The sequence below is a fragment of the Xiphias gladius genome, chromosome 5 (genome assembly GCF_016859285.1).
Source record: "Xiphias gladius isolate SHS-SW01 ecotype Sanya breed wild chromosome 5, ASM1685928v1, whole genome shotgun sequence".
NCBI lineage: Eukaryota > Metazoa > Chordata > Actinopteri > Istiophoriformes > Xiphiidae > Xiphias > Xiphias gladius.
In genome coordinates this window covers 21557848-21577488 of record NC_053404.1, presented here as the reverse complement: position 1 = coordinate 21577488, position 19641 = coordinate 21557848, and the positions used below count along the sequence as shown (strand labels likewise).

Sequence of the window (19641 nt, the reverse complement as noted above, 5' to 3'; positions counted from 1 at the left end):
TTTTGGAATACACACTTTTTGCTATAAAGACCCAAAAAAAAAAGGAAAATTGAAATCAACAGAACAATGTAAGTTTGAATGAATATATACAACAATTGCAAAGTTCTTGTACTTTTAGAGACAGGTGACCTGGATCGTAGCCTCTGACTGTAAAAACCACTTTAACCCACTTTACATGACATTTAGGTCCTCAAACCTCCAGAAATCCAAGTGTACCCCACCGGACGAAGGTCTAATGACTCGAACGGCGCCAGTGAAGTCAGTACACGGGGCCGATACACACGAAAAAAGAGCAAGATACCCAGCGGAGGATGTGGCTTCACTGGATTACACCGGGTGAACAGAAACGTCGTGTTGTGAGTTAACAGAACAGGGCCTCGGCTGTTGTGCTCATTCATCTCATGTCTGCATCCATGAAACCAATGACGGCTTACATTAAGGTGCAACCTTTGAAACACAAATTAGGCAGCTAGGCAAGGTGTGCAACTCCTTCACTGGCCGTACCTGCCATCAGACTTGACCGGCTGGACCGTAAACTGTGGAAGAAACTTCACCGAAACTAACTCATTAAGCTCTGCATAATGCTGAACTACAGACATGACGGTTCTGTACTCCATCATTACCTAATATCTCTCTTCTCCCTATGGTCTCTGAAAGGCGGAATCTATTGATGGTATACAGAGATTTGCCCCCAACAACAACAACAACAACAACAACAACAACAACAACAACAACAACAACAACAACAACAACAACAACAACAACACAAGCTAACAGAACACAACCCGCAAATGTACTTTCACTGTATCTTGTCTCTCCGTGGGCCGTGAACGCAGCACGGGGACCGCGTCGCGCTGCCAGCCAATGGCTGTTTCGAGGGGGCGGGGCTTAACAAACTCGCCGACCCTTGCCCTTGGTGCCTGTGGCCGCAGAATCCCATTCATTTAACGAGCCCACCCGGTCCACGGGCTTCCCGCGTGCTCTCTGGACAAACCGACGCGGTTTTTATCATTTTACCGCCAAAGGTCCGCGACCGCGGAGAGCCGGCACCTCCGCCCGCGCCCCCACCTGAGCTGTCAGCGGCGCGGGAGGCAGGTGGAGGAGGCTGCGTCCGTTTATTGAGACGCCGCCGACGTGACAGGGTTTACGAGCGCACGATGGAGAGACAGCAAATCAGACAATGTGCATCCACGTGTCCATGAAATAAAATAAAACAAAGTAAAACACAGAGCCGGCTATAAATAGAGACTTCGACCCGATTTTCCTGCCGCGCGATCTTTTTTGGCTCAACGACATGAACGTGACAATTGACATGCGTCACCAACACAGGTGTCGCACGAAAGATTAGGTGCGCACGTTAAAAATGTTGCTGTCAGACAAGCCGGGCAGTGTTTTTATTTTTATTCCGTTGACAGATGAGAGAACAAAGGGAACCTGTCCACATGTCCCCGTTGCAGGGCCCCCGCCGCAGCTCTAAGTCTCATTGGCCAGCGCAGCGACACGACCCGACCCATCGCGTGTCACGACACTGAGAAAACCTAACGTCGGCCGCTGTGATTGGCTTAAATGTTTGGCGCCTCTTGCATCTGCTGCAGCCGTAGTGGGCGGTGAGTGTGAGACGAGGAGCAGTTTGAACCGTAGCAGCGCCGAGGCGGAAACATTGAAATTGTTTCAAAATTTATAGGCAGGGTGGAATTTAACTGTGTGATTCCCATCCACAAACGCGGTGTCTTTAGTACTAAAGCCAGGCCGAAAGTGGTGGGAACGGCAGATTCTTCTGTTGGCCGACTCTGGGTACGTAAAGCCGGTGTCGCGCAAAGTGAATCGCTCTCTCCTCCCGAGCTAACTGCTAACTAGCCGCCAAGCTAACGTTACAGCTAGCCGGAACACGGAGCCAGCTAATCCCGAACACAAAGGACGACTTTGCCCGTGTTTGTGATATCGATCCCGAATAACTCCGTTGAATGAGGACTGAGCCTCCTGTGCAGGTAAGGGAAGCTGTCAGTGTCGCAGTCTTTATTTCCAGGGCTTTTGTTGCGATTCAAATGGCCCGGGTTTGTTCTTGATGTTTTGCGGATGCCTCAATCTTTGTTAACTATCCAACTGTTAGCTAGCTTGCCGGGGTGTCGTGCCAAATCCTGTACCCCTGTCAGAATTGATTCCCCAACTTTTTTTTTTCTTTACAGCGCAGGTACAGGGAAGAAAACGTTTACGACAGAGTGTAAACTAAGGCTTGTGAAAGAGCCACTTTCCCTTACATTTCTGACCATGGTTAAACAGTTTGTATGCGAGGGGAAACCCATTTGAGGGGGGGAGGCGGGTACAAACTTGGCACGATATCGGCAAGCTATCGTTAGCTTTAGGCTCGGATGTTATTTGTTGCTAGCTAACCCAGTGGTCGTCCAGAATCCAGATTGATACCCCTCCTAACCATTTTCCGCATGTTGCTGTACGTTTGATCGATTTTTTGTAAGTGTATAGTTACATGACGAGCTGTGGTAGAGAGTAACTAAGTACACCTACTCGAGTACTATACCTGAGTATAATTTTGAGGTACTTTAACTTTACTTGAGTGCCACTTTATACGTGTACTATACCTTTTACTTCGCTACATTTATCTGACAGCTGCAGCAACTAGTTTCTTTGCAGATTCCTTTTTATTAATACAAAATATAATCAAATAAAAAATTAAGCTCCCCAGCAGTATATAAAGTAATTCGAACTAGCTCCACCTTTAGCAGCTGCAACATTAAATTAAGGCGTACACATTAAAAGCATCCGTAGTTACAATCCACAAATATGATTAGGGCTGCAACTGACGGTTTTTTTCCCGTATTGATTAATCTGACGATTATGTTCTTGATTCATCACATTAATCACTTTGTCTATAAAATGTCAGAAAATAGGGGAAAATGCCGAAGGTGACGTCTTCAAATCTCTCGCTTTGTTTGACCAACAGTCCAAAAACCCAAAGATGTTCAGTTTACAAAACATCATCAAATCCTCACATTTGAGAAGCTGGAACCAGTAAATGTTTTTGCACTTTTGATTAAGATATTATTTAAATGATTATTCAATCATCAAAATAGTTAACAATTAAGTTTCTGTCGAATGTATTTCTGATACTTGCCATTCTTCACAATGAGTGCTTTTACTTTTGCTACTTCGAGTATATTTTGATGCTAATACTTATGTACTCAAATAAACTTTTGAATGCATGACTTTTACTTGTAGTTTTTCTGCACTGTGGTATTAATACTTTTACTCAGGTAAAAGATCTGAGTACTTATTCCACCACTGATGACGAGTGAGAAGGTACGAGGAATGGTATTCTTGTAACCAGGTCCATTATTGAACTAAAAGAGGTGGTTGCCACTTCTCATATTGATGTCAGCATCAATATAACATGTTGGTCACTTAAGGGATTGTCAAGTCTTGAGCGTGGAGAAAATATAAAAGCTTAATCCTCTCTCTCTCTCTCGTGAAAATGACCCTGTCTTTGTTTGTGCCTTATATGGGGGTGAGGCTCAACCTAAAAAGTCATAATGTCATAAGAACTTGAAGAACATGGACGTTTCTAGTGCTGGTACATGACTCAGGAAGATTTTCTCACATATCGGAGCGAGGTCATGTTAAACAGCCAGGGTGATAAGGAGAGTCATACGTATACCCTGAGTTGGCAGTTTTACGGTACACAAAGCTAAAACTAATAGATTAATACTTCAATAAAACATACCTTCATTGAAGTTTTCATGTTCACTTTTGTTGAGACTATTTTAGAGAGTTATTGATTCAACTTTATGGTCATTTTGGAGGCTGTTGTTTGTGGTGCTGTTGAGTTTTTGTTTTTTAAAAAGTGTGGACAGTACGTGTTTTACAGTATGACACAGTTTATCAGCATGTCTCCATGGCAGCAGTCTGACATGTCTATTAGAAAGTGTGAGATTTGAGCCAGACCAGCCCGGCTGGTAAGCAGCAACTCACGCTGACTACAGGGATGGCAGATGGATCTTGTAGCTACACATGTCTGGTCCGGATCACTGTTGCAATTTACTCAGAGAGTTGTGGAAGAACAAAAGAGTGAACACATGGATTTCCTGCTCAACTCCCAACAGTAAACAGCAGATTTGGCAAAGGGGTCAGGAAAATCCTGTCACCTGCAATTTAACCCATCTTCAATGTTGACAGTTGAACAAAGAAGTGAGAACTGAGTAGAAGCTGTTTTTACGTTGTTGCTGTGGGTCTTTTAGCCAGCCTTCTACCAGACTTCTGAATCACAGCCCACATTTTTTTTTTTTTTTAATCTTTTTTTTCCTCTGCATTTCAAATAGAAAAGAAATGGAAAGGAAATGGCGGTTCAATCTCATCTTATCGGGCTGTCTTTTGATAAAGTGATCTGGAGTCACTGCAATGCTGTGTGCCGTAATAAGAGCGTGTTTACTTACAAATTTAATTTATAAAATATGCTGTGGTTAGTTCCCTGTCCACATCCAAGTAAAAGATGTGTAAAAGACTTAGTTTTATTGAACAGACATTTCTGAAAATTACCATAATTTACACAATTTATGGGGTAATTTCCCTTACCCAAACGGAGTTGTAAAACTGTGTATGGGTTTGTGACTTGTGTTAATTATTTGATGAAAAACGATAATATATTTAATATATTCCCTATATAGTAGTTCTGTTTTGGTGTTGTGTTGTACTAAACCATTACGTATATATATTTACTTTCAGACTGGTGGTCTTTCTGAAATGTGTTAAAAATCTATTACTGCGTAGCAGACACTATATTGATCGTACCAGCACAATAGAGGCGTTTTGGAGTATTATAGACATGTCTTCCAAAAACAGAGGCTTTTTAATTTGGCTTGTCCATGAGGGGAAAACTGGATTATACTTGTGAGTCGAAGGTGATTATTAATGCAAAAGTCTCAAATGTTTCAGCAATGAATATAAAGAGACTGGATGAACTAGAGCTAATCAAAAGCAGGCCATCGGGTGGTCATGTTGTTGGTTTCCTTAATTTTTAGCACCACAATCCAGTCAGAAACTATGTCCTGGCAAAGAGTGAAAATATGTAGAAAGATTCATTGTACAAAAACCTTCATCCGCCTTCTGTCTGGCTGCAGGTTGATCATGGTGCTCACAGGGAAGCGCTCGGAGAAAGGTCCTGCCTGCTGGAAGAGGAGGGTGAAGTCTGAGTACATGAGGCTTCGGCAGCTCAAACGCTTCAGACGGGCCGACGAGGTCAAGGTTTGTCCACATGCAGACCTTCACACACGCTGCAGATATTTCGGGAAGTCAGCTGAAGTTCTGGTACAGAGGAAAACCACTCATCTGTAGCATTCAACAATATGAGAATGATTGATAGATACAATAATAGAATAATAAAAGTTAACACCAGCCAAAATACTGATACTTACGATTAGTCATTGGTATTAAAATTGACCACCTCACTGCCTCATTTGGACAACCATCAGAAAAGATGGTAAAATGGTTCATGACTTGTTGTTGCTAAACTCCTGTAAGCTGTGTAGACGAATGCAGTTCATAATGTTGGACAGGGCAAATTTTCTAAATGTTTGGTCTGTCACAGTTTCTAGTATTGGGCATAACTACAGAAAAGGCTGTAAATGTAGTTGTTTGGTGGTTTCTCCATTTTAATTCACAAAGACATTTTTGCCTTTTAGGCTGCTTGGTAGTTTATCTACTGTCGTCTCCATAGTTGTGTAATGACGCTGACACATGTCTCTTATATAACGTTAGAAACAGGCATTGCTTAACTGAATATAGATGATTGTCCAAACTGCAGTAAGCTCTTGCAGCTCTTCACCGTTTCCGTGTGTAAAACTGTTCCATGTCCAAAAGTAGATTAAGACCTTGTGAAAACAATCTTCACCACAGGGTCCATTAAGTAGCTGCTCTGGAACTCTCAAGCACATGATCTTCATTAGCAGAGGATGGAGTTTGCACAGTTTTCACGTAGTCGGAGCATTTTAAAGACTTCTCGTGCATTTGCCTTAAAAGTTGAGATTCAATAGGGTATTATTGATCTTGATTTTAGATTTTGACTAAAAAATGACTGTAGAAAACCAAACTTAGCTAAGCTACTGCCATTTACTATCATTAATTTGATGACTTGACAATAAAATCTTAATTAGGAAAAGTAGCAACAGGAAATGTCAAATTTGCATGCCAACCATACTGGCAGCCTTGTTGTCCCATTTCATCTTTAATCTAGCAGTGTTTTGTCCCCATGATGTTTTGTTTTTTATTTTTTACGTTTTTAACTGTCCTTTTTAGGCGGTCAAACACCACTGAGGGCATAAGGCGGTATGGTTATTAGTTTTATTGTTTACTTTGTTTTGAGCACCTTTTGTCAGTCACAGTCTGGACAGTGTTTTAGAAGGGACCTCCAAATGATTGTCGGTGGTGGCGAGCGACATACAGCTGCGGCAGCTGTCTGATCCTGATACGTGTTCTTTACAGTTAATTTTAATTCATTTGAACTCTTCCAGAGCATGTTCAACACCAATCGTCAGAAAATCATGGAGCGAACTGACATTTTGAACCAGGAGTGGAAGACCAGGCGAATCCAGCCTGTTCACATCATGACGTCTGTCAGCTCTCTAAGAGGCACCCGAGAGGTCAGCGGATTAATATTATCAGTGCACTGACATGTCGAAAAGGTCCCTGTGATGGTGTAGAGAAAGCGTTCTAACTGGTCCTTTTCGCTGTTGCCCTGTACAGTGTACGGTGGACAGTGGTTTCTCTGAGTTCCCCAGGCAGGTCATCCCCCTGAAGACACTCAACGCTGTGGCCTCAGTCCCGGTCATGTACTCCTGGTCACCGCTGCAGCAGAACTTCATGGTGTTTATGAACTCTTAACACCTGCATGTAGTGGAACACATAGTGTAAAACGCATTCTGTAGTAGCTTTGTGCCTAGTTGTGGAAGTGAAACAACGGCATCAATGCTGTTTCCTGTACTTTGCAGTATTTGTCAGTTGTTTGGAAAATTTTAACCGCAGCTGTCTTTGTTTGTAATTGTTTTTTTGTTTTGTTTGTTTTTTGGTTTTCTTGCATTTTTGGCATCAGGTTGAGGATGAGACAGTGCTCCATAACATCCCCTACATGGGAGATGAGATCCTGGACCAGGATGGCACTTTCATTGAGGAGCTCATCAAGAACTATGATGGCAAAGTCCACGGAGACAGAGGTGAGGGTCAGTGGCAACACACAGTTTAGTGAGGGTGAACAGTACCTGTTGCTCTACTAAATATTATGACGAGAAATTCTCGTGTTCAATTTCTTGATGGTTTAAGGAGACTTTTTTTTTTTTTCCTGCGCTTTATCAATATCTTAGTAGGTATTTGGAATGAAATTAGCTCTGTGTTTAAAAACACGCAAGGGGTTGTGGTGGTGTGGGTATTTTTCGTCAGGACTGAAGGGTTTGTGAGAAAACAAAATGCAAATCGGAAAGTTCAGTTTGAGTAATAGTTTGTTTTTTTTTTAAGTGTATTAGACACCAAAACACCGCACAGTGCTGGAAAGTTATCAGACATTTCAGTCATCATTTTACTCTCCCTCTCGACAAATGTGAGTTAAACACTAAAATTATAATGTTACATTATAAAGTAATGTTAGGAATGCGCACTTAGCCTGCGCAGGGCATTTCCTGATGATGATGATGTGCTGCGTTGATGAAAAAGGGATCAAACATTTTCTGTTTGTATTCTCGCGTTTTGTACATTTTTTCTTTTCACTGTGATATCTGCCGCTCCAGAGTCAACACAGGAGGGGAAACACACATGCTTTTGTGCTCTATGAAGACATTTGATGCATGTCGTGTGTTGTGCAGAGTGCGGCTTCATCAACGATGAGATCTTCGTGGAGCTGGTCAACGCTCTGTCGCAGTACAGCGACAACGAGGATGATGATGAGGAGGAGGAACCCGACTTCAAGGTAGACAAAATGGAGATGTGTGACGGCAAGGAGCACCCGGAGGACCCCCGCAAGGATGGGCTCATTAACAATGAGAGTAAGTCTGTCACTGAGATACCAGTGATCATGTGTCGCTCTCTTTTAATCGACTGTGAACACGACTACATGCTCCAGTTGCATCAGTGTAGTGATCCAGTGCACTTAACAAAGTTTTGATAAGGAAAAGTGAGCACATTGTGTTTTTCTGCTGCTTTAGCGGCAAGTTCGGTAACACTGGATCATTTTGACGGACTTTCAGTGCTGGCAGTTCCTAATTGGGTAGCATTCAACAAGCAAATTTAAAAAGATGTCAAAGTTTGTCACTGGATGCAGGTCTAGTTCAAGCATTGTTTTTGATGCGTCTATTAAAGGCTGGATTACGAACTGACAGGGCAAAGTCGGCAACTGCCCTGGAGCCCCAGACGCTGAAGGGTCCCAGAGCCCTGAGGTTCAGCGTGTAGCACTTTGTTTATGTCAATTTGATAAACTCTGAATTAAAGTGAACAGAAACAAACACAGCCTGAAGGTGGCTTTTCAGTTTTTTACCTAAGCTTTTTGCGTATTTTTGTGTAAACTTGAGGCCCTGTGTCAAAATTTAGTTTTAATACCCCTTTTTTTTATATTCCAGTTAATACAAGACTTACATGTTGTACATTTGTTAATAATTTTGCATTTAATCTTCTTGTAACCAAACTAAGTTAAAGAACTTACTCTTTGCCCCAGCACTGGGCTAATCCGGCCCCCTTGCTGGAGTGTTTGCAGTTAAGAGAAATCAAAGCATACTTATCTTGGTTGCAAACACCCAGTTAATTGTCCAAGCTCACGCAGACCTTGATCTGGGTTTATTACACAGACATACCGCATCAAGTCATTCAGACCAAAAGATTAGACAGTAAACTGAGATAAGTGTGCAGACGCTTTGACTTTCTTCAATTTACCATATTTCTGCATCCAGCATCTGTGTCTCAGCGTTTCAGAGTTGTGGAGCCTCCCAGATAAAAACTGTGAGGCTTTGAATTGATTTAGACAACATGTTTTTTCTTTTTTAGTCAGCATTTAGTAAAACAGGTTTTTAACACGCATCTCGTTGATGACGATGCGTTCAACATGTGTTCTGTCCGCCCCCTCAATAGCAAGAGCTAAAACCAGTGCTTTCCACAGGCCTCTATTCTGCGTTCATTCTAAAGAGGATGACTGGAAAATGCAGAAAGGGACAAATGAATAAATTAATTTAAAAAAACATAACTGCCCATATACTGTTTTGTTGTTCCTCGCACAATGGATTGAGTGAGGGAGATTTTAGACGTGCTTGTGTCTGGTTATCTGATGAAAAATATGTCTCCACACTATGAGGTATAAGGTCAAACTTTGAAGGTTTAACAAGACGTAACTGCCTAACCACTGCTCTGGTTTTGAAGAAATGTAAGGGGTTCGAAATATGATTCGTGGCTGAACAGCATTTCCAAGCTTTAGTTTCTTCTCAAAAGCCTTAGTAAAATAGTGAAACAAGAAACCTGGGTGACTGACACTGAACCGGTGGGGTTTGGTGTTTTTTTTTTTTTTTTGTTTTGTTTTGTTTTGTTTTTGTGCCCTGGTGGAAATCGTGTGTGTCGTCTCCAGGCCGAACCAGCAATGACAGCACCAAGAAGTTTCCCTCTGACAAGATTTTTGAAGCCATCTCCTCCATGTTCCCCGACAAGGGCTCCACTGAGGAGCTCAAAGAGAAGTTAGTGGGTTTGTTTGTCTGTGAGTGTGTTAGTCTTGTGACGATAACAGAGGGACAGATTAATTTAATAATACAACAGCCCATTATGGCTTTGATCAAATCCAGACGCACCAAAACCATTCAAAGTTACAACAGCAAACATACATAGAATTATTTCTTTTAAAGACTATAAACTAACACCTTCTACAAATACTATGAATTAGAGCCAAGCTGGTACATAAGGTTAATGTAAATATGTTTTATAGGCTGTATTTTCTATATATTCACTCCTTATTGAGTTATAATTTTTTTTTTAATCCTATTTGCACTGTATAGGTTTTATTTTAAGGACATAAAAACAACACAAGTTTTAAAAGCTTCAAAAGGAAAATATTTAGCATTTTTTGCTCAAGGCAAAAAAAAAAAAAATTCCTGAAACAAATAATTGATTATTGAAATAGTTGCTGATTCAATTTTCTGGTGAACCAGTATTGGACTAATCCTTGCAGCTTTATTGTAGTTATTCCCTTCACTGTGGGTTCCTAAAGATTGATTGACAACAGGTACACACCGATATTGCATAACTATAAAAGTGCCTCTAGTAACTGCACTACTACTAAAACATTCAGTGCAAACATAATCATATTCTGAGATAAGCTTGATATTTGGGGATTTTTACAGCTGATACAGGTTCATTTAACTGAAAATCGTCGCAGTATTTTAGCGGTGACGAGTAAGTAGATATAAAAGTTGGAATTGCAGCCTCCCTGGTATTGGGACAACACTAGCGCTAGAGTGTGTGTGAGTTGACTAAAGCAGAGAGTGTGTGTTCTCCAATGCACACATCAGGGTTTCTACACTGCCGAGGAAAAGTCTCTAAAATTTCATCATTCATATCAGGACAAGTTTTGATAATGTAGAGTTAATCTGGAGTAGAACAAAACAAAGCCTTCACACATTCCTATTTCATAAGAGACGGGGCATAGAAGTCTGATTAGCTACATAATTTGTGGATGTTTTTATCCTAATTGTTGCTTATAAAACATTGCACACTGAATTAAACTTTCTCGATTCTTGTAAGTGTGACTCCCATCATTCCATTGTTGAGAGACAGCAGGCGTTTCCTCTTCACTTGGAAGTGAGTCTTGTTTACTCGCTTTATATGAATGTTATGTTTCTCAATTCTTCATCAGAAGAATCATTATTTTCTCTTAATGAAAAACATTCATAAGATCGAATGGATTTAAAAAAATTTTTTTTAAACTTGTATAAGTATAGAATAAAAAGAGGGATCATGTGCTTGTTTGACAGGATGAATAATGCTCTTTTGACATGGAAAATCTGTAGAAACCCTGGTGTGTGCATGTGTGTCCCAGTAAGGTTTGTCGCAGCTCATGACAGCTTTGATTTTTGTGTGTGTGGGTGTATTTTCTTTTTTTTTTTTTTTTTTTCAGGTACAAAGAGCTGACGGAGCAGCAGCTGCCCGGCGCACTGCCACCTGAATGCACACCGAACATCGACGGTCCCAACGCTCGCTCCGTGCAGCGCGAACAGAGCCTGCACTCCTTCCACACTCTGTTCTGCAGACGCTGCTTTAAATACGACTGCTTCCTCCACCGTTAGTAACAAACACTTCTCAGACAGTCGGGCATATCATGGAGCTGTGAATTAATTTAAATGAGCCAACCCGAGGAACCTTTTTATCCATAAAATGTCCATTTTATTAACTTAAAAAACTCTACATTGCTAAATGGGTTCAGACTTTTACACTGGCCTTATAAAATTCAGTCAGTCCAACTTCATTCAGTCGAATCGGGCCACCGAGTGAATTCTGAGCACCAAAGTAATCCCTCTTGCGTATTTGCCAGCAGTTATTCACTCAGATGTCATTCTCAAAGCAGAAGCCCTTTGTTTTCTGTTCTGCTCCATTCATTTGTTGCATTGAACTTGTGTTGTCATATAAAGTTTAACTCACAGCCTCCACTTACAATTGAGGAGCGATGTGTGTTATATAGTGTTATTCAAAGAAAAATGAACTTTTGTGGTGGGGGGGGATTAGCCAATTCGGATCGTTATTGCATCCGTATAAAAAGCCATGCAGCAATAAACAGATGTTAGGTCTTTCAACACACTTCAAAAATCATTGCATGTTTTTTTTTTTATTACATTTCTTTAAAAAACAAAAAAACAAAAAAACAACTAAAAACAAGCAGATTTGTTGTCCTGCCGAGTTTTGCCCTTTACAGACAAGAATCCTAGTATGTAAAATCTGCACGTGTGAAACTTTCAGATTGAACTGGATATTTAAAAATGTGGTTGTGGCATCTTTTTTAACTGGCAGTTTGGGGCTAGTATTTGTTAAATGCTTGGCTGGTAAAGTTGGGTTCAAATGTCAATAATCCTCTGAAGGCCTCAGAGTACACATCTCCGGCATCTTACTTCTCCCCCTTTTAGCTTTCCATGCAACTCCAAATACCTATAAACGCAAGAACTTGGAGAACCTGGTGGAAAGTAAGCCCTGTGGCATCGACTGCTACATGTACCTGGTGCAGGTGAGTCAACCAATCGTCAGATTCAGTCGTCTAATTTCTGAAGCATTCGTTTAATGTCACAGCAGCGATAATTGTTGTTTATTTCTTTTTGAGTTCAAAAAGGATCAATTGATTAATCCCAAAAATAATCTGCAGATACAATGATAATGAAAATAATCATTAGTTTTAGCCCCAATTGCTGCATCAGTGGACTGACACTGTTGTTGTTCTGCGATTTCTCAGGATGGGATGGTGAGGGAGTACCCTGCAGGTGTGGTTGCCGAGCGGGCCAAGACGCCCTCCAAACGCACGGTGGGGCGTCGCCGCGGACGACTGCCGAACAGCAACAGCCGGCCCAGCACCCCGACTGTTTCCTCGGAAACAAAAGACACGGACAGCGACCGTGAGGGCAGCAAAGAAGACGAGCGGGACAACGACAAAGATGACGACGACAAGAAGGACGAGAACACCAGCAGCTCAGGTACAATCTCTCACTCGCTTCTTATATAAAGTAAGATTTTTTTTTTTGGTTATTATTTATTTACAACATCTCAGAAAAGCTGCAGTAACATTCCTGTTTTCAGTGGTTTTACAGGGTATCTGCAGGTGTGGGAAAAGCATTGATTTAGGTTTCCTCAAAAAGCATTTAGAAGGCATTAAAACTTTTTACATTTAATTTAATAAGGTTTTAAATTAGACCAATGACATGAAAAAACAATGGCAGCGTTTGAAACGCAGTTTTCACACATGAGGAAACAACAACAGTCATCCTGTTGTCCTTTGTATTTAGTGTTGCGTAAGTGTGATGTAATGATTGAATGAAAAGGAGGCATGCAAAGTTGGAAGAGGCGACTGAAAAATCCAGAACACCTGTGTTTGATTTCTTTTTTCTATTTTTTTTTTTTTTTTCTGCTTTAGAACGTCATCGCCATCAAACTATCAGCAAATAGTTTCTCTCACTCCCCCAGTTAGTTCTCTACCACCGCTCCCTACGTCTGATTAACTCGCTTCTGTGAGCTCGTTCACTCTGTAGGATGTTTTCCATCGGCCTGTTTTTCATGCACATTTACAATTTGTGCATTAAAGAAAATCTCGAGATATCGCAAAAGTGTTTACTCTTGGCAGAGCTTGAAAAGTTGGTGTATTGATAGAAGGAAAATAATCATGACCTACATGAAGCACGTGGTCGTAGTGGGCTGTGGCCGAGGCAAAGGCTTAGTTCCTGGGTTCCTCGCAAGGTCCTCGGGCTCCAGGGAAAGTTCCTGCGGTGAGAAAAGCCCTAAATGATTTTATTATGTGTGCGCAGAGGGTAACTCACGGTGTCAGACTCCGGTGAAGATGAAGCTGACTGGCGAGGCTGAAGCGGTGGAGTGGAGCGGGGCCGAAGCCTCTCTGTTCAGGGTTCTCATCGGGACGTACTACGACAACTACTGCGCCATCGCACGGCTCATAGGGACCAAGACCTGCAGACAGGTGAGCCGTCGGTGACCTCTAGCCTGACACTTACATAGCAGCATATTGTCATTTTAGTAGACTTTTAGTTTACATTGTTACACTGTCTTTGTTCAGAGGTTGTTCTAGAAATGGGGAAAATAAATAAGTGTACATTTTCTAATTAAAGAGATGTGATAGGAATTTTGCGATCCAGAATAGTTCAGTTTTAGAGCTAGCAATCAAAAAAGAGTCACCTGCCAAACGGACTCAGAAACTTCTTCAGAAGACAAGATTTAAGTTTCTCTTAAAACTCAAAAACATACTGAGCTGAAATCTGATGCCCTTCAATTATAAGTAAAGGCAAAACAAAAACTGTAAGGACATCTTCTGATGGGCACACAGTCCAACATGTTATCCTGACTGTGTCCTGCAGGTTTACGAGTTCAGGGTCAAGGAGTCGAGCATCATCGCTCGGGCTCCTACTGAAGACGAGGACACGCCGCCTAGAAAGAAGAAGAGGAAACACAGATTGTGGGCCACTCACTGCAGGAAGATCCAGCTGAAGAAAGGTCAGAGGTCATTTCGTCTGTTTAAAGCCAAATTCTGGAAGATGACTGATTCACAAACAACCCATTTGACTTCTGTGTCCCTTCCATCCGCTTACAGATGGTTCGTCCAATCACGTGTATAATTACCAGCCATGTGACCACCCACGGCAGCCCTGTGACTCCTCCTGCCCCTGCATCACCGCTCAAAACTTCTGTGAAAAGTTCTGCCAGTGCAGCTCTGAGTGTGAGAACACAGACACTCATCTTTTATCGTAGAGCTTTTTAAAATGCCGGGGGGAAAAAAACATTTTCTACTTTTATGTCCTGCAGGTCAGAACCGTTTTCCAGGGTGTCGGTGCAAAGCCCAGTGTAACACCAAGCAGTGTCCCTGCTACCTGGCAGTGAGGGAGTGTGACCCTGACCTATGCCTGACCTGCGGTGCTGCAGACCACTGGGACAGCAAGAACGTGTCCTGCAAGAACTGCTCCATCCAGAGAGGAGCCAAGAAGGTGACACACGGTCTATAAGTTGACGTGATTCATTTCAAACCTTCAGTCATATTAGAGTTTTGGCAATTGACCGACATTTTGCCAAAACTAACACATTAAAATCTTTTTTTTTTTTCTTTTGAATAAACACAAACATCTGTGTGTTCGGGAGCAAAATATCCAGAAAATAAATGTGTGTTTTCTACATAAAAAGACCTTTTTAGCTAAAACGCCAAATTCTGAGGTTTCTAAAGTCCATTTCCTTTCGCTACCTCCCTCCCTCCCTACGTCTCTCAGCACCTGCTGCTGGCCCCGTCAGACGTGGCAGGCTGGGGCATCTTCATCAAAGAGCCGGTCCAGAAAAACGAGTTCATCTCTGAGTACTGTGGAGAGGTAGGACTGTTTCTCTGCTTCCTGACCGACAAGGAGGTGTGTGAGGTTGATAGGACTGGGTGGGTCTGGATGATCTAAAAGCTCCGTTTCCTACAGATGGAGAGTTTTCATTAGGGAGTTCACGTGCTGTTGGGACAACCAGACATCTGACACTTGTTGGCTCCAGAATAGCTTTGCATTCATTATCTTAATTTATGATAAATTAACCTGTGCGTTCATGTGTAGTTTTTTATTTTTGTTTTGAGTCCTACCTTGCGGCTGCAGTTCTATACTTTTTGAAAGAAGAAAATTATGATTTTTTTTTTTTTTTTTTTGGATGGAATCTGTTTTGCTGGCCTCCACAATATGTTCTTTTTATGGAAAAACAAAGTGTATTAAAGTAAATAAACCCCACAGTGTTGAGCAAACGAAACGTACATTTTTTTTTTTTTTTTTAATGCCTCTTCAGTTAAAGAAATTATGGTCTGGAAAAGTACCAGATATATTAAAATTTAAATATCAGTGGAGCAAATGTGTAATTTGGTCGACCTCTGTTCTTGCAGATTATCTCTCAGGATGAAGCAGACCGCAGAGGCAAGGTCTACGACAAATACATGTGCAGCTTCCTCTTCAACCTCAACAATGGTAAAACGCCCTCAGAACAGAGCACACTAAAGAACAGAGTTCTGCAAGGGAGGCTTTATTTTGAGTTTTGGGAGGATGTCTGATGTGTGTTCTCTCCGAGCAAATTGTAGGCTTCCAGGCTCATGAAAGTTTAAGAATAATGTTTGAAAACGTCTGAAAATTTGGATATATTGTTGTACACCCCGAAAAAGTAGGGTGTTGGGTTACTTACTACCACAAAAAATCAAAATAGGAGTGTTTGTGTGACGGTGTCCCTCCAGCACGGCTGTTTAAAAATGTTTTCCCCTTCTCGTCAGACTTTGTTGTTGACGCCACGAGGAAAGGCAACAAGATCCGCTTTGCCAACCATTCTGTCAATCCTAACTGCTATGCAAAAGGTAAGAACGATGAAGGTGTTGCTGATGAGTCGGCATGCGTGAGCTGTTTTTTTTTCGGGTCAGCACGGCGTTTCTGCCGCCGCGCTGACCCGCCTGTCTTTTCTGCTTTCTGTAGTGATGATGGTGAACGGGGATCACAGGATAGGGATCTTTGCCAAGAGAGCCATCCAGACTGGAGAGGAACTCTTCTTCGACTACAGGTCAGTAAGATACTGAACAGTGAACCCAAGAAGAGAATTGTTGAGGCTCGTTTGGTTTTTTTGTGTTGTTTTCTTGTTAAATGCCTCCCTGCTGGCGACACCTGTTTGATTTGACTGATAGATTATCCAGGAGAGTTCTGTGTTTCTGCGTTCAGTAACATTACGGAGATCGCCTAAAGAAAAAGATGAAACGGGAATACAGAACAAGGAAATGCACTTGCAGAACCAGCGTCTCCTCCTACTTCACAACTCTCTAAGCAAAATAAATGTTTTGGTGCTTTAAATACTTTACAGATGCACAGTGTGAGTATTTGCTCGGTGACAAAACCTTAATTGTAGCATAAATGTCTTTTTAGTTAATAGTCAAATATATGTAAATTATAAATCCTTAATGTTGTTTCCTACTTTTCCAGACTCAATTCATAAATTACACCCGGACAGATCCGCGTGGTTGATCCTGATTATTTGTTTCGGGTTTTTTGTGGAAATTAAATCGATCAAAGCATCTCAATAGTTGTGTCCCCAGCGAACGCTGACAAACCGTAAAAATAGAACAAAGTCAGCAACAGGTAGTGGGACAGAGCCGGGCTGAAATATTCCAACAATGATCAGATGCATTCCCATGAAATTTGGTTCAGACGTTCATGTTCCTCTCAGGATGAATTCTAAAAACTTCAAACAAAATTTGATACAAACTGCAGCTTGACTGGTTGGTGTTGGCACACAACTGTGGAAACGTGATCTAAATGAACAAAACACTTTTCCGCTTGTGTTTTTCAGGTACAGCCAGGCTGACGCTCTGAAGTACGTTGGGATCGAGCGGGAGATGGAGATCGCCTGACTCTGACTTCTACCTCCTGTGGATCAGCGACACAAAGGCCTTACACACAAACACAAACAAACACACCTTCACTTCAGGAAATCCAGGCGACTTGTCAAAATGCTAGAAAGCTTCAGGAAAACTGGGAATATTTGAAGCAGAGTTTTGTTGCCTTTTTTTTTTTTTTTTTTTTTCCCCCAAATACTTTTCATATGTTTCTCATTTTTCTTCTGCTGTCAACGAATCTTCCTCTTCTGTCGGGGCGACAGTTTTGGATTCATAACTCTTCCCTCAGCTGAAGGTGCAGATCACCTACAAACTGACTCATTTGTTGTATTTTTAAAAAAACGAAAAACAAAAAACCTATAAATTAAGTGTTCTACAGTGAGAGAAGACAAATCCACGGCTATATGTTTAAAAATGGCTTTTCAATTCAAGCTTCAGGGACCAAAATCCTCCACCAGCCGCTTGCATATACCACTGACTGCACTCTTGTTTGTACCCCTTCTGTGTGCAGCCACATGTGGGTCGGTTGTCGTGTTGTGTGATCAGTGTGTTTTTATACAGTGTGAACTGAACCAGCCGCGCCCCCCAGAGCGCGAGATCACTGTCTGTCTGTCTGTAAAGCAGGACGGCGTTCACAAAGCAGCGTCGCACCAAATCCGAACGCGAAACCAACCCACCCCCCCCGGGGTGATGCAGTTGCGTTTTGAACGCCATGTGATGGAGCATTGACACTTGATGGTATCTGACATATTGGATTCGGGCAAAGCTGAAACGATTAGTCGATCTACGCAAAATTGGTCGGCAACAGTTTTGATAACCTAATAATAATATATATAATATAATATATATATAATACCCTAATTCAAGTTGCTGGCTTTTCACCTTTTCTCTGTCTTATGTGATGGTAAACTTAATCTCTCAGGGCTTTGAACAGTTTGATCCACAAAACAAGACATCAGACAGCATGTGTGTTACTAAAATATGTTTTGGAAAGTTTATATGTTCAAAAAAAAATCTTTGAAAATCAAATTATGACTTTAGATGAGGGCTGAGACTAATGGTTATTGTACTAATTTCCACCCCCCTTTCATTTTATGGACCAATCATACGTTCCCAGGGTCCTGTTTGGTCCGACCCTCAGTCCAAAACCCAAAGATGTTCAGTTTACCATGATATAAAACGGAGAAAAGCAGGTGGGATGTACCTGTCATCAGCACCTGCAGCAACAGTGAGAACCAGGCGACGGATGTTCACCAACGGTCTACGTTTCCGTTAACTTTCTGGATTTTAACACGTGGGCTGTTTGGTTTTTCTGGACTTGACTCTGCTTTGTGACGCTGCTTCTGCTTCAGGTGCTAATGTGAAAGGATCTTTTAAAAAGAAGAAGAAGAAAAAACAAAACAAACCAGGACACCTTCACTGCAACGGGAAAGTCAACTGCAGCCAAACATTTGAACCTTTTGTCTGGGTGAAGTTGAAGTTTCCTCCCCTGAATTCATGAGTGGTGCTGCTTTCTACCAAACCAAAACCAGACTGACGCTGGCGGAGGTTTTCACTCACGTTCTCCTCCGATGCTCTGCTGTCTCTGCTGCCGTCTGTCTGTTGAGTTAAAGTTTTCCTCAGCAGCACTGTGCTCCACCTTTACTCCAGTCCACTGTGCTTTTAGATCGGGTCGTTTCCCAGTCGTTCGTGATGAAACCGAACCTTTTGTAGTGATGAAATTGATCCTAGACTAGGGTTTAAATAGCAGTTTACAAAACATCTGGATTTACAAATCTCTCAACTGTTTTATTTATTTTAGCGAGAAGAAACAAATATCTAAATATTCAGGTAGTTACTCAGCTTTTAAAGGGCTGCAAATTACAAGTTTCATGATTATTAATGTTAGTTTTTTTTTTTTTTTTTGATTAATTGATTTATTGTTTGGTCTATGAAATGTCCCAAAAAAAAACCAATGGAAAATGGCCATCACGAGGTCTTAGAGCCTGTTTTCCCTTCTGCCCGTTGTAAGCAACCGTAGCCAGATAATCAATAGTTAAAACTGTTGCCGGTTAGTTTTCCATCAATCAATCAACTGATGGACTAATGGTTTCAGCTCAAAAATCGCTAAGAACCGCGGAAAGTTAAAACTAAAGGATTCAGATTTAATACGCGCATCCAGTACTCGATTCTTAAATGAATATCCCAGCGTTGTATAAATATTTATCCGACATGGTTAATATATGCAAAATCACATAGAAGATCACGTTGATGTTCAATCCTTGTTTTGCTCTGTTTCGCTTGCTAAAAGCAAAAAAAAAAAGCAAGTCCTACATGTAACAACTTGAACGTTTGTAGTTGAAATGCGCGGCATTGTGGTCGACTAACGCTGCAGGATCAAATGACGACAGTTGGTTATGATGATATGGCGACGGCTACACTGTAAAGCATCAGATCGGTCTACTCCTCATAACCAAATATCCCTCCCCGCCCTCACCGAGCGGGACGTCGGGATTTCTATGCTTGACCGCAACAGTGTGATCAAATACTCTTGT

At 41.6% G+C, this 19641-nt stretch overlaps 1 protein-coding gene across 1 annotated transcript; it reads left to right on the top strand.

The window, feature by feature from the left end:
- The first annotated feature begins 993 nt into the window (after window positions 1–993).
- ezh2 (enhancer of zeste 2 polycomb repressive complex 2 subunit) lies at window positions 994–19010 on the top strand. The gene is made up of 19 exons (XM_040126313.1): window positions 994–1988; window positions 5130–5253; window positions 6519–6647; window positions 6751–6870; window positions 7097–7217; window positions 7860–8039; window positions 9602–9707; window positions 11141–11304; window positions 12141–12238; window positions 12461–12698; window positions 13524–13690; window positions 14085–14220; window positions 14318–14443; window positions 14530–14708; window positions 14985–15080; window positions 15623–15704; window positions 16001–16081; window positions 16197–16281; window positions 17062–19010. The coding sequence occupies exons 2-19, from the start codon at window positions 5137–5139 to the stop codon at window positions 17120–17122; spliced, it is 2286 nt and encodes a 761-aa protein (XP_039982247.1). The 5' UTR covers window positions 994–1988; window positions 5130–5136; the 3' UTR covers window positions 17123–19010.
- Window positions 19011–19641: the final 631 nt, after the last annotated feature.